The 15,226-nt window shown below is 47.7% G+C and overlaps 1 protein-coding gene across 3 annotated transcripts in view; it reads left to right on the top strand.

Annotated features, from left to right (window-relative positions):
* LOC125717831 (ras-related protein Rab-26-like) overlaps positions 1-15,226 on the top strand; it is a 113,467-nt gene that overhangs the window by 42,355 nt on the left and 55,886 nt on the right. Inside the window, exon 1 of one of the 3 annotated variants that reach the window (XM_048991131.1) lies at positions 11,686-12,286. The exons of the other annotated variants lie outside the window; for them this stretch is intronic. Within the exon in view, the coding sequence (XP_048847088.1) occupies positions 12,098-12,286 (189 nt within the window). The 5' untranslated portion in view covers positions 11,686-12,097. Of the gene's footprint in view, positions 1-11,685; positions 12,287-15,226 lie in introns of those variants that run through there. 3 annotated transcript variants of the gene reach the window in all.

Here is a 15,226-nt window from a genome sequence, read left to right as displayed (position 1 = left end):
GAGTGAGGATGCCGGTGGGTTTGGAGCTACAAACCTGTGACTTTAGGAAACTGGTCTGACATCTCCTTTGCTTTCCATAGAGGCTGCTAACACTAAGGCAGAGCTCAGTGCAGAATGAGTGTTTACAGTCTTCTGTAGAACACAGGAACTGTGTCTCTCCATGTAACTATGGCAACACTGCCGTCTTTTGGGCCCAGCTAATAACTTTATAGGTTTAGTTATTTATCCAGACATCCAGTATTATTTATTGAATGTATTAGATTGGTTTTAATAGGAGACATGGCTGTTTAGTGTCAGCGCATTAAAAACAAACACAGTTACCTAGGCAGCGTCCTCTTTTGCCACAGTGCCCTGGCACTGGAAGACCCCATAATGTCACTGTCCCCCAAGCTGATCCAGGTAGCATGGCTAGCCATTAAAATGGGGGTGTCCACATGTCGATGGTAATAACAGGCATAGTGACACGGGACTCAGTCTGGTGCTAATAGATCCCCCCAACCGCACCCTGGAGCTTGGTGTGGACAGCCTCCTGGCGTCGACCCCCACCTCGGCACTCAAAGACCCCTCTGTGTCCTGTCTCAGGCTGTCCCAGTACCTGCACACACTCGAGAAGCAGCCCGCCATCCTCACTGGAAAATTGGATTCCCAATATCAGCCTTCTACGGTTACTGGGCTGGAATTTCAGTAATGGAAACTGCAATAAGGACATTTGTACCGAGTGATTTTCTCTCCTGAGCTGAGGGGGCAGCATAATAAATGGATATTTCACCTTTCAGAAGACTGGTCAATATGCATGATGGGATGATGAGAGACAGCGAGAGGATTTGCACATCTTGTTTGACTGACTGATTTTGTTGCACAATAATAACGTTTGCCCGTTGAAATGCCCTGGTGGCATGCCCACATCTTTACTTGGAGGTAAAGGTTGATTTCATGGGGGGGGGGAGTAGGATTGGGGCATGGGGTTGGGGGTGGCGGCTGGACCAAACCTCAGCTAATGTCCTGCGTCTAGCTGCTATAACCTCTGGATATGCCCTCTGCCCCGGACGTCCTCAGGAACTCCGGATGCATTCCATCGCTGGGAATGCTGCATTCCGCGAACACACCGGCGTTTGGCAGGCTGTACGAGAGTTGGAGAGCTCTGTGTGAACGTGACCGTGACCGTGATTGCGGTGGGGAGAAATGCGGCCATTTTTCAGGAAAATGTGAAGGCCAGTATGATGTGAGCTTTGCGTGTCTCAGAACAGAAGATGCCTGCCTGTCTCCCCTGTCATTTTGGGGGAATTTTTTAGACGTAATTAACAATTTGGATATAATTTTGGGGGGTTAGTTCTATAATTAAGTCCTGTAATGTCATTTGTGTGTTTTCTGCCTGTCATTTCTGTTTCTGAACTCTTGCGACCTTCCACATCTTTCAAAAATAACGACCGAGGGGAAAAAAAATGTGTTTTGATGCGAAACATCTGCAGGCCAAAAGCTCGGGGAGCGGCAGATCAGCCCCACTTCCCGCTCGCGGCCCCGGGACTTGCCCCCCCCACCCCCCCCGAGCAGCAGCAGAAATCCCCAGCACACATCTGAAGTTTGTTTGGCCCCCCCGGGACGTGCGGCGGGGCTCTGCGTCTCTCTGCTCTCCTCGGTCTGCCTGGCGCCCGCTCAAACGCGGCCGCTCGCTGGACTCTGCTTTTCCCGCTCCCAGAGCCCCTCCAGCCCCCATCCTCCCATCTTCCTGTCCCTTCTGAGACCCAGAAGAGGAACACTTCCATGTGTGGGGGCGCACAGAAGAAGAGAAGAAGCAGGGGGGTGGCTTTTCATCTTAATTGGTTCTTGGTTGGGCTGAATTAATCATATGGCTCATGTATCCAGGACTGTTCTGTGGATCAGGCGCTGAACCTACAACCAGCTCAGGTACCTAGTTCTGTCCTGCATCTTGGGCACTGAATCTATGATCATCTGAGGGACCCAGCTCTCTTCTGTGGCTTAGGAGCTGAATCTATGGCCACTTGAGGGTCCCAGCACAGTTCTGTGGTTCAGGCATTGAACCTGTGATCAGAGTGGTCTGTGTTACAATCAAATCATTGCATTATATATTATAAACATGGGAGCAACTCTTCCATGGAGCGGGACACTGGCCCCCAAACCCCCCCCACCCCACCTCCACGTCTTCCCCAGCAAGCTCTAAACTCAGGAGATAAATACTAACAATAATGCTAGTGAAACAGTGGGCTCTAGGAATGCACAAAGCCACAAAAATGGCGAAAGTAGCACAGGGCTTGTTTACGAAGGTTTGTCAAGCAACTTCATGACAGGCAACTCGGCACTGGCCTCATCCAGATGTGGGAGGCCAGCTGCTGCAAGCCTGCGCGTGTGTCTGACAGTACCAGGACAAAGTCACACTGCCACCGAAGGTCCCACGGACCCACTGCTGCTTCAACAAGGACCCAGAAGGGGGGAAGATGGCGTTAAGATGGAGGGAAACACTGAAAAGATGGAGGGAAAACACTGAGATGTCGTGACCCAGCCCTGTCCTTCACATTTGAAAGAGCTGCCAGGACCAGCTCCCAGTGGGAGGTCGGATGGCATTTAAGCAACGGGGGTCACAACCTAAAGGAAGCTGTCAGCTTTAAGACTTATCAGTGTCACCTTCAGTCAGGCAGGTCACCTGACCAGCTGCTAGGGATGGAAAAAAACTGCAAGTTAATCCCCTATCCTCAGGATTAATAAAGTATCTATCTATCTATCTATCTAGATAGATGGGGGGGTGCCCAAACAGCCTGTCTTCAAAATGAGAGTCCCCCCCCCCCCCCCCCCAGCCGTATTCTATTAGGGGTCAGGGCCTCTCAGCATGGGCTCCCCGGTACCCCCCATGCATGGCCCAACTCACAGATGGAGAAGAAGATGGCCGGAGTGGCGGGGCAATCACAAAGCCTGCGGGGCACCCCCCACTTCCTGCTCTATCTCTTTTCCACCTGGCTGAGGAGGAGGGAGTCGGGGGAAAGACCGGAGACAGGTGGCATCTCACGCGACCCCGGAAGTACTTATCCCGTGACCCCCGACGACCCCGGCAGGAAGCGGCGGGGGGCCCCGGGAGTGTGTGACCGTGTGACCTCCCCGGGCGGCCCTTCCTGTCCCCACACCGCAAGCAGGAAGGATGCGGCCGGCTGTCCTGAGGCGCCGCTCCTCATCGCAAATAAAAGAGCAGCTTTATTAGTTCCAGGCCTCGCTCCCCCCCCAACTTTTTTATGCTCCAGCGAGACATAAGAAAACATTGTGGATGCCGATGACCACAAATGCCCCCCCCCCATCCAAGCCCCTGCTCTGGCCCATGAGGTGTGTGTGTGTGTGTGTGTGTATGTGTGTGTGTGTGTGTGTGGTCACTCTCTGTCCACTCACTCTACTTACTGATATGACTCGCCCCATACTGATAACACTGGGGAGGCACTTGACAAAGACTCTGGGGGTGTCCCTCCTCTCCCCGTGCTACACCAAGCGTACATTCACGCACCCGCTGAGTAACCATTAGAGCCCAGTACTGATCTCCCCCTACCTGCTGCAATCCATGTGGGTAAAAAGCTCCATCACACATGTAATAGCCAACAGGTGGTGGTAGGGAGTTGCCTCCTAGTAGTCAGCGGTGCACCGTGAAATCTATGGCTGAACACATGAGATGGTGATTTGCAGGTCCAAGTTCATATGAATGTTTAGTGTTACGCGTGTCTTTCTGAGTAACTCCTACTAGGTAGGACTTCTAGGGTTGACACCTCATTGGCTTGTCAGCGCTGACTTTGTTTCTCGTCTTATGGGGCTGTAAGACATCCACAGATGGGGCTCCGGGCCTCTACTGCACCAGAATGCAAGCAGTCAGCACTTCCTGCTCGGGGTCATACGCTGTAGATTTCAGGGAGCACCGGCTGCCGTTTGCTGTTTGTTTTAACACCACCTTACATGAAAACCGGCAACAATAAACACAGTGAGGCTCGCCAACGTGACACGTCCGGCTTCAGCAGGTTGAAGCCACACTGCCATCCAGTGGCTGCATTTAGAACTGTACCCGATGCCGCACCGGTGTCTCCTACAGTATGGAGCAGAGGATCGTAGCTGCGTGCCCAGTGCAAGAGCCTCAACGAGGTGACCTTGGCTGGGAGAGGGGCGGCTAACGCGGGGAATAGGGATGAGCAGCAGCCAAACCGCAGGAAGTCCGCGCTGGGAAGTGGCAGGATTGAATATCTCCTGAATTGTATTCGAGCTCTTCTGTGACCAGATGACCGCGGTCTATTCGGGATGATGTGTTCCCGGTTTCCCAGTCCCTGGGAAGTTATCCGTGGTATGGGACTTTTAAATAAAAAGAATGAAAACAGGGGAGTCATGTCGAATGATGAGGGGCCTTTTTGAGACATCGCTGGGGTCCTGAGGAATCGCCTGCCTCTCCACAAGGCTGGTTTAGGCTGTCCTCAGTCCCTGGGCCCCCAGGTGAGTGCCAAGTAGGGTATGGCAGTGGTAGGGGCCCAAGAAGTTGGTACCATTTGCCTGGGGGCCACAATTTTTCTTTTTAAGTTGAACTATGCCAGCGACACTCAAGCTGTGGTTAGGTGCCTGACTCTGGGCGGCAGGTGGGGGGGGGGGATTGGGGTGTGGGTTAGCCTCTGCAGCAGGAGCGTGGCGTGTTTCACCGCGTCCCGCTAACTGGTCTCAGAAGACCCACTAAAACTTATACTTTTTTATGGGGTACGTCCACTAGAATAAGCACGCCTGAAAACTGTTTGGGGAACTTTTATGTGCTTCTATTCGCTTAAAAAAAACACAGTTCCAGACATTCAGTCACTTAATCTGCTGCCATAAAAGTGCTGAGTGACGGTGATCGCTGTGAGAGCCCATCGATCACGCCGGCCTCAATGCAATCGTTAGCGAATTGCCGCACGGTGATTAGCTCGCCAATTACCTTTCGGAGGGGAACCTGGAAATACCGACAGGACGTTGCGACTGATGTGATTCCAGGCAGGCTTAACGGGCAGAGCTCTGCAGGGTTCTAGCGGAAATGAGCTGGAGGAAGCCCCAGCGGGGGACTGGTCGTTTGGGCCAGCCAGGAGGCCCACCCGCCCCTGGGGCGTATTTACGGGGGGTGTATTGTGTGGCCCAGCTGGTTAGAACTGTGCCCATGATCAGAAGGTCACTGGATCGAATCCTCCAGCCAAGAGACTGACACTGCCGTCGGGCCCCTGATCAAGGCCTTCAACCCCCCCTGCCAAGGGTGCTCTATGCTGGCTGATCCCACACTGTGACTCATAAGCTCACTGTCACTTGTATATGCATCTGTTTGTCTCATGGAAAGCAAGATGGGGTACATGAAAGGAGAATGAATGAAGTATTCCTTTTCTATTCTTCAATGTGGGTATGGCACCCTCAGCTTCATGGAGAACATGTTTGCTCCCACCACAAATACTCCTGATTTTCAGGGACTCCCCCCCCCCCTCTGTATTCCTGTAATTGATTAACTGAGCCTGCTGAGCATGATCTGGGGGGAGAATTTTTCAGTTAGCTGAGTTAATGTGAGCTAGAAGTCATGATTGTCCAACAGGAATGCTCCTCACCTAAACTCTTATTGGACGATCATGATTGTCCAATAGGATTGCCCCTTACCTAATCTTTTATTTGACAATCATGACTTCTGGCTTAAGTTAACCCATCTAAATGAGAAATCCTGCTTCATAGAGCACACCCCCCCCCCCCACCCGACCGCCTGCTCCCCAGTACCGTCTCTGCGTCAGGGAGCCTGTAAGCCACACGGAAGGCAGGGTGAGCCCTTCCTGGCAGCGACAAACTTCACACTGCAGGCAAACAAGCTGTGCGGCTCCCCCACCAGCCCCGAGTCGGGGGAAGGGCTCACAGTGATGATTCCACACAGCTCTGCCTCCCCAGCCGGCCTGGCTCTGGCTCCGCCTCCGGCTGTCACTGCTAAATCTTGCCTGTAGGGTGACCTTGTACCAGACAGACACTCCTATTAAGCACACACACAAACACACACACCTGTATTCATATCTTTGTGGGGACTCTCCATTCATTTCTATGGGCAAAACTTCCTTAACCGACCTTAACCGCTACCCAGCTCTAACCCTAACCATAAGTGACCAAACAAAAGACTTTGGGCATTTTTTGTATTTTGATTGCCTTGTGGAATCTGAAAAATGGTCCCCACCTGGTCAAAATAACAGGTTTTTATCACATTGTGGGGATGTTTGCTGGATCACACACACACAGGGCACTGCCATCTGTTTCATGTTACACACCTGTTACTGTCACAGGCCCTAAACCAACACACACACTCACAGATCAGCAGGCAGATTATCTGTTTTGGCAAGCCAGTAAAAATAAAACACTGTACCACACCAGCGCTCCTCGCCAACGCTGAGTCAGCTGCCACCCCAAATGCCAGCCAGCGGAGCCCGTGTCCATGCTGGCACCAGAACACGTGCCGTCAAACCGCTGCGGACCGTTCTCCAGCACTGGCTTGGAGATGGGCCGGGGTTCCCTGCAAGAATGAGGGCAGCGCTGGAACAGGGAAGCTTAGGTCCAATTTGTCATTGTCAGTTACTGTTGGAGAGAAGAGGATCTCACTTTACAAAACATTTATTTTCAAAAATACTAATTAAAGCAAATTATATTATGGGGTTTTTCCACATTCGACGTCAAGTGACTGGCGGGAGATAAGACGGCATCCGTCTCCATGGCAGCGGCAGCAGTAAACAACAACAGTTAACAGATAGTGACGCGCAGTAAGACTTCCCACCGAGCGAGTAAACAAAACGCTGCCTTTGAAAGCCTTCCGGCGGGAAGGCCTGTCCCAGTCACACTGGCACATGGCTCTGCTGAAATCTCCCATCATGCATTTCAAAGGGTCGCCGCATTTGGCCTGTGCGCCAAGCCGTCGCTCAGCCAAGCCGAAGTGTGTCCCATGGACCGGACCTCTGTCTCGAGAATATAAAGGGGCTTTGTGTCAGACCCAGCAAAAGTTCTGACAACACAACATAGGGCACCCAGCACATTTGAAGGTGTAAATCTCAAATGTTTGTTTTTCTTAACCAAAATGGGGACTTCCTCCATTTAGAAGTTTACATTTTGCCATCTTTACTATGTCGTCGGAGAAATACTTTTACAGCCACTGAGCTTCAGGTCTCCATGTTGGCCTCAGGAGAAAAACTACTAAACCCGACAGCTGAACGAGTGAATCGAAAATATTCAGGTATGTAAAATCAGCGCTCTGCTGGCTAGGCGCGTTCGAGGGGCTACGTCTCTGCCATGTGTCAGGCCATAAATCAAATCACCTCCGCAGAAAAAGCGGGCAACTCTGACATATTCAGGAAGAGCCCACAGCTGGGAGCCGGGCGGCATGCGGGGAGGGGGGGGGGGGGGGCCTCTTCTCCATACTAAGAATGTGGGAACAGAGACAACAAGTGACTTTTAGCACAATGCTATAAATCAAGGCTCCAGCTAAAGTAATGTGCCTGTTAGTGTTTTTACCAAGCCGGAGTGTTCCAGAAACACCCCCAAAGCTTGCCTCTTACAGGAAATTTAAGTCATCTGAAACTGAAAAGCCTGGAAGGAGAGTAACATTCATTTAGTTTTTCTATCATCCCACCTGTATTTACGTCACTGGAGCTGCAGTGTCCATTGAATCACAGTTTTTTTTCAGTCACTCACTCCTCTGGGTTGTCAGAGTGTCACTCCCCACACCTCAAATTAAAACCCGCCATGGCCCCCTCAGCCATGACGCCTCCCAAACGCACACCTTATTAAACACCCTGTGGCAATAATGACAAAGCAGTTCCAGGTGTGAACTGGGAGCTGGGGGAGGTGGTAGGGGTCGTCCGACATCTGAGGTGTGCTAAATTTATTTTGGAGCTAATGTGGGAGAGAGCTCGTTAGCTCCAGAGCACCGGTGGAAAGAAGTGAGATTAAATGCATTTAGAGTCACAAGAGTTCAATACAGATTAAAAAACATAAGTAATGACGAGATTAACAAGCTCCACACATCTCAGCCCCACAATGCACCTGGTTACTTCTGTGCCTTTGGGGATCCAACGTATCTCACCCCTCCAATTAAAATCCGCACCCAGTGGGGAGTCTGAGGACACATATCGTTGGAGGTCGGCTTCCGAAATAGAAAGGCCGGGAGAAAGGCTGGATCGGATCGGATCGGATCGGATCGGATCGTTTTTGTGCCACGATTCCATTCTAGTCCTATTTACATATTTAACTGGAGCAGCACACAAGCTGCAACTTTGACAGAAACGTGCAGCCAGGCTGACCTTCCTGTGAATCTCCAGGTCCAACGCCTTACTGTATAAGACAATGATTAAAATCTGCAGATAAAGTGCAACACTAGGTGCATTCAGGGATCTCCGAGGTGAGCAGGCCAGTAGAGGTGAAAGTGTGGGAAATATACCAAAATGGCTCCCTCATGCAATCTAACAAACAAACGTATATCGGCGTGGCAGCCATAGTCTGTGGGAACAAAAATCCTGCATCTGCTGAGAAACGGCTGCGGGCTCTTTGCTGTGTCTCACGCTGCCGTCCACTTCCGAATCGTCCTGTCAGGGAGCCTGCTGGTACCTCCCTGACAGGAAGATTATGATTATTTTTATAAAGAGGAAAGAATTTTAGCTCATTTATTTATTTATATATTTATTTATTTATTCGTTCATTCCCTCCAAAATTTCCAGCTGTTGCTAGGGGGGGGACAGCTGCATGTGCCGTGTAATGAGTACCAGCTGTCGGGGTGTGTGTGTGTGGGGGGGGGGGTGTTGGCTTTAGTAGCTGAATGTGATGGGGGTGAGCAAGTTCTGACCCCCCCGAATCCCACCACTCCCCAACCAAACTTCCCATTACTAGTTGTCACAAAATGCTGATGCTTGGAAGATTTTGGAAAGGGGCAGGTTGTCAACTGTCACAGCACATGTGTGTCATTCAAAACACATCACCGGGAGCAAGGGATTCTGGGACCAGCAATTTAAAGATGTAGTAGGACAACCAATTATTACATAGTTATCAAAAGCTCTTGATATATGTTTGTAGAGCTGAATAATGAGAATGTGCAGATGAATCGTTTTAAAAGAGAATGGAATACCGGTTTTGAAAAGATGTAGGCAAAAGCTGCAAATTATTTCATCATAGGTCTGAAGTCAGAGAGAAAATTATTTTAGAGTCGGGAATTTCAGTTTTAAGCGTCGTCTTGGAGAAATATGAATTAACACGGACTTTAGCCCCCTCTGGTGGGTGGTAATATTCACAAACTTTATTCATTTTACAATAATGCGTTTGGCGTGTTGCTGCCTGTGTACTTAACGATATTTTGCATATATTTAATCAGAATGTGCGGCAGACAAACGCAGATACATTTGCCAGTGCAAAAGTTAACTTTGCCGCGTCTTGATTTTTCAACAGGATGTCTCTTCTTTCATGCTCTCCAGACAATTAAAATACGGCGCCATACATAAAGCAGAATTACACCATATAGAAGCGTATACACCATTTTGTCTGCGTCTAAAACAGATACATCTTCTTAATCTACTTTAACTGTAAACTATTCGTAACCTCTCAGGCATTTTTTTTTTCCATTTTTGTGTGTGGAGTACAAATAAATTGGAGCGGTTACGAAAATACTATACGTACATTTTCTACTCCAGCACACGGAGTTTATTGAAGCCCGTCACAATTACATTTGTTCTACCAAACGTTTTGAACTGAATTTAGAGAGGTGATCCAAAATAATCACAATTACGAAGGACGATTGATTGTGAAATTCTTATAATGAAACCCGACGCGAAGCTACAAAATATATATTAACCAAACAGATTTAATGAAATGCCACAACTTGTGCTTTATACGTTAAAATGTGTCTGCATGTATTCAGTTCCTGCCTTTCTTCTGTCATGCGCAAAATACACGCGATTGTCATCGTGTGTGGGATTCAACCAGTAACCATCTCCGGATGTCCAATCACTCCACCCTACTCCTGGGCATATATCGGATCTTTAAATGTAATAAAATTGCAGTTTCCTGCAAAATCAATACAGGTCATACTCTTGTAGATTATCAGCATCACATTATTCTGACAGTACTTTACATTTCTGATAAACCTGATCTGTATCTATATGGCATGTTGGCGGTTACTTAGAAAGGAACCCACGAACATGGAGATCAATTAAATCGCGTCTGCATGAAGTAGTAGGCTACTAGTGTACGGTTAAGCCGTAAAGCAGACGAGCGCAAAAGGATATATGTTTAAACAACAAAAAATTAAATAAAACAAGACAAAAGGGAATATAGTGCCGTCGGATACATCAAAAATGTCAAAGGCACTCATTTTTGCATATTTATCCGAGTGACTCAACACTGGGACACCGATGGGGTTACATAATGTACTTCACATGAATCAGCATAAGCGAACTGAGTCTTAATTAGAACCACTGCGCCTCGAATGAAAATGAATGACTCATGTGTACCCGATAAAAGGCATAGTAGCTCAATTGTTCTACCATTTGTTTGGCGGCACAAATTAATCCATGTATCATTGGTTGTTTATGAATTGTCAATTTTGTCTTTTTCCCAGTCCACAAAAACCAACTAAATCCATAATCATATGCATTTATAAGAGCAAACATAGTTTCAACAGTATAACTACATTATTTGTACAATCTAGCAAAGCGCCCGAAACTTCATAGAATTTCATAGGTATTTTTTTGTCTTCCATTACAGCTCTTTAGAGATGTCGCTAAAAGTAGCAATTTTCCTTCTGCAGCCGATAGTTTTAATACAGCCTTCGAGTGTCTGTATGGATTTGCCTATGAAAATAAAAAATAGCGGCCAGTGTGCAGTGTGGCACGTGATGGAGTAGAAGAATGCCATTAGTAATTGAGTACCACGAGTCTGCACGTAAACGGGTTGTAACATGAAGCTGCAATTCATTAACTGTGCAAAGAAACATTATTTTAGCAAGGCTGGGCTGACCATCTGGCATATTTATCGTGGGACCCCGCCCCCGTAGCCACGTAGTAAAACTACGAGTTTTTAAACCCAACCGAGAAGGACCGATCGGTAAGGCTGCTAAACAGCACCAATTTTTAATCCCAGTCCACTCATAATCTGCAACAATATAACCCAGCTGTACATGACAGTGTAGCCAGTTCACTAATTTCAGGTTTTTTTAGGTAGTACTGTATCTTCTGTCAGACTTAATTGGGAAATCGTAGTAGCGCAGTAGGTAACGCCATCGTCCCGAAGCCTCAGCTTAACTCCAAGCGGCAGGGATGCCAAGCTCTCCCGCATCTGGCGTGACATTCACGCTTCCAGACTCACGCAAATCTATATTATTCCTAAAATTGGCTACTTCAAAAGCGCTGGGGGTAGTTTGCAAACCCTACAGACTATTACAAGGTAATAGAACTCTTACATACATGTAAATGCATGTGCCCGCAGAATTGTCTCGAACTGAAAATCGCACGTCAGCCAGGTGACCAAAGTTGTCAAACCCTGAAACGGTTTTAATGTTTACTGCCACCACGGTATTGCCCCTTCTGCGCTCCGGGTCCCAACGAGTAAGCGGCACGCGTCTAGGTGCCTCGCTGCTGTCCAGGTGTACAGAGGACGTGATTTTCGCGCGTAGCCTCGCCTCGCCTCGTCGCCATGCTATTGGTCGCGGCTGGCTGAGACCTCTCGGTGATTGGACGGCACGGTGCTTCCAGCCAGCTGTCAATATTAAGGAACCCAGCATCAGCTTTACCATCACAGACGAACAGCGGCGGTAGGCGCGTACACGAGAAAGCTGCGCTAAAGTGAGCGGAGAGCCTGGGGGACTGTGCACACACATTGGCAATTAAAGGAAAATGAGTAAGACATTCATAGCTATGGTACTGACTCACAGGGGAAAACTTCCGAGTGAAAACTAGTAGGTTTTATTTTTAAAGCCCGTAAAAGTATTCTGGAAAAAAAAACAAAAGCGAAGCTGTTTAATTTGAAACGCTTACAGCTGTTGAACAAGTACATCGTTACTGGGCTAAAAAATCTCACCAGAAACGTCGACGGAACGTCGGTCTCGCTTGGAAAAATGTCCAGAAAAAAGACCGTGAAAGGCAAAAGTAGCACTAGCAGCCCAACAGCAGCTACTTCGAAGAGCAAAGAAAACGGGAAGCCGGGGAAAAGCATCTCCACGCCCGAGACAACGTCCAATGGAACAGTGCACCCCAGCCGGCCCTCTCTGAGCAACAGCAGCGAGTTTTATGATCTCGCTTTTAAGGTGAGCCACTCGCACTGTACACTGTTAATGCGGAACCCTGTGCTTCGTTATTGACATCAGAGGAGTAACTTATGGGTGTGGATATAACGTACGTTTTGAAATACGTGCATCCTCCTTCATTTTAAGTATTGGACTTAGTTAAAGCTCGCTGGAGTTGATCAAAAGGAGTTTTATGTTGTTTTGTTCAGGCAGCAAGATGCACTATAATCTCCGCTCAGACTTTGTTGACTGGCGTTGCCGCATCAGCAAACCAGCTGCGATGTTACGCTTTTCTGTCCTTATGATATTGTAATTACTGGCCTGATAAAGAAAAATGACACGTCAAAAGCAGCGGTAATTATGGCAGTCAAAAATGTGCATTAACTGATGGTTCGTTACCCGTTGCACAGCTGTGTTGTAGCAATGCTTTTTTTTCTGTGCATGCCATGGTGGGGATGTCTACGGAGTTGGTAAGATATCAACACGTTATTTTGCTTTCTTTTTTGTGTCTAATTTAAATAGTTGTTAATCAAAAGGCGAATGACATGACGTGACACATCTGTGTCAATAAAGATAACCTGCAGCGCACACAGCACCCGGGCGTAGCAGAACGGAGCAGCGCCGCTCGTCGAGAGAGAGAGAGAAAGAGAGAGAGATCCGGTTAATGTTTCCATCGTCGGTATTATACTTTCAACAGGTGGTAACTTTGTGTGGTTCTTTTCTGCACGCGGTGCGAATCCTTTTGTTTTTTAAATGCAAATGTACTCATACTGATTTTGGAAGTTAACAGGTGCTGGAGCCGCTCGGCCTAAATTTTCTTCTCATTTCTGGTTCAAGGTCACTTGCGTCCCAGTGGACCCCTCCAAGCAGTGTCCGAGTTTGCACCATCCTTTGTCACATACCTCCAGTGTTGTCTTCTGAGCAGTGTGGCTGTGTGCTTCCTGTGTTGAGAGAATTTTATGTACATTTTGATATTCAGCTTAATAGAACATTTTTTTCTGTTGTGCTACACCTTTTTCACTTGGTAAGATGCAGACAGTCCTATACATTTCAAAGACTGCGACAGACTGACAGAAATATTCTTGGACCAGCACTGACTGTCAGTTTGGATCATTTAAAAAGAAGAATATTCAGGCATGGTATTATTCCTCCTCAAGCTTGCAAAACGAGCAGACCAGTCGTTTTTGCATGTGGCAGGTCTTTTTTTAGCCAAGAGGAGTGAAGACTCCAGAGAGATCAAGCTGGGATCCTCCCCCCCCCCCCCTCCCCCATCTTAAACGTTATGACTGAACGGCCAATTTAGACAATAACAACAACAAATTTATTTTTGTATAGCGCATTATCACAACATTACATCGTCTCAAAGCGCTTTACAGCATCCGCACCCAAAGCCCCCAGTGAGCAAGCCAAAGGCGACAGTGGCAAGGAAAAACTCCCAAGAAGGAAGAAACCTTGGGAGGGACCAGACTCAAAGGGGGAGCCCATCCTCCAGGGGTTGGCAGGGGTTACACAAGCTGCACCTTCAATCCAGGCCTTGCAGGAGGCAGCTGATGCGGAACAGCAGAAGTGTCGATTTTCCTGACCGCCGGCCTTGCTTACTCCCTGCACACTGCCAGTGGGCCGGTTGGCCACATCTGCAAAACAACCGACCCAGAAGCGGTTAAGCCCGAACCTCAATTTTCCATTCATTTCCATAAGTGAAGCAGACTAAAATGCAAATCATTGCTGGCAGAGGTTCTCAGTTGGTTACCACATGATCAAAGCTTGAGGATGAATGGCTGCGTGCTGTGTTTATGTATTTTTAATCTCAGTGTTTTTAAATCATAGGCTTGAATGTAGCTGTGCACGATCTCTAAAAGGTAGCCGTTGCTTAGTGCCATAGACCGGCTGAACGTTTTTGGGACATGATGTGCAGTTTAGCTTGACTGGAGTCTCAGATCTCTGGAAAGCTTCCGATAAGGACGGAACAGCTGGGAGAACAACGGCATTTCACAACTCCGGAGCCAGTGGCGATGAATAATGTAAGACAAGGAATGTCCTGGTTAAATAGCTTTCCTGAGATGGATGCGTGTCGACTTGTGATTTGACTGATATATTCCCCTCCCCTGAGCTTACTGGATGTAACCAATGTGCTTTCAAGGTTGAATTCCCCATCCCCCAATGAGTAGACCTGTGTGGTTTGTAAGCTACAACCCCCCCAGCAAACCTGATTATGGAGTGACAGCATATCTGTTCTTCTGGAGCACTGACCTCAACCTCTGGGCCACCATGATCTAACACAAAATTGCTTGGTGCCAATATGCTCGATAGCCAAACAGCATCAGCCTAAAATAAATGGGGAAGTGGAAGCTATGTTTACACTTGCATCTATTTTTTTTCCTGTAAAGAAATTGCTGTATTTTTCACTAGTACTACACGCAGTGTCAGGAAATAGCAAGGCGGAGGGTAAGAATGTCCCAAGAAATATCAGAATGCCCCTAAAAACTGGGATTGAGGAACAAAAATCTGCTTCCAAGATTTTGAGGGGGGGGGAAAAGAAAGATGTACTGTTACATTTGGTTATATTTTTTTAATTTAATTTCCATTTCTGTCTCTGTCACACACTCATATGTTCACAGTATGTAGGTACACAACTTTATGTAATGTAACTGTAACCAGGTACCACGTACTGCTATGTAATGCTGTTATGATTCCTGGCAGTGCCCAGTTTTATTTTTTAATAAAGGTGTTCATCCAAAAACAAACAGATCTCTGCTAGGACCACGGGTTTGGATTGTCTGCTTACCCATGGCTTTGCCTCCTACCTTTCAACAACTTTTACAGGCACCTATATATTGAACGTTCACGGTATATCGATATTGTCAAAACGAGATATAAGTTGACACAATACCGTTAATACGTTTTATTGTGTGTTAAAAACCAACGGTATTCCTTCCTAGTTGTAAAAAATATGACAGCTTA

Source organism: Brienomyrus brachyistius, chromosome 22, assembly GCF_023856365.1.
Source record: "Brienomyrus brachyistius isolate T26 chromosome 22, BBRACH_0.4, whole genome shotgun sequence".
Lineage (NCBI taxonomy): Eukaryota > Metazoa > Chordata > Actinopteri > Osteoglossiformes > Mormyridae > Brienomyrus > Brienomyrus brachyistius.
The sequence above is the reverse complement of the archived record's forward strand: the minus strand, read 5'-3'. Positions and strand labels throughout refer to the sequence as shown.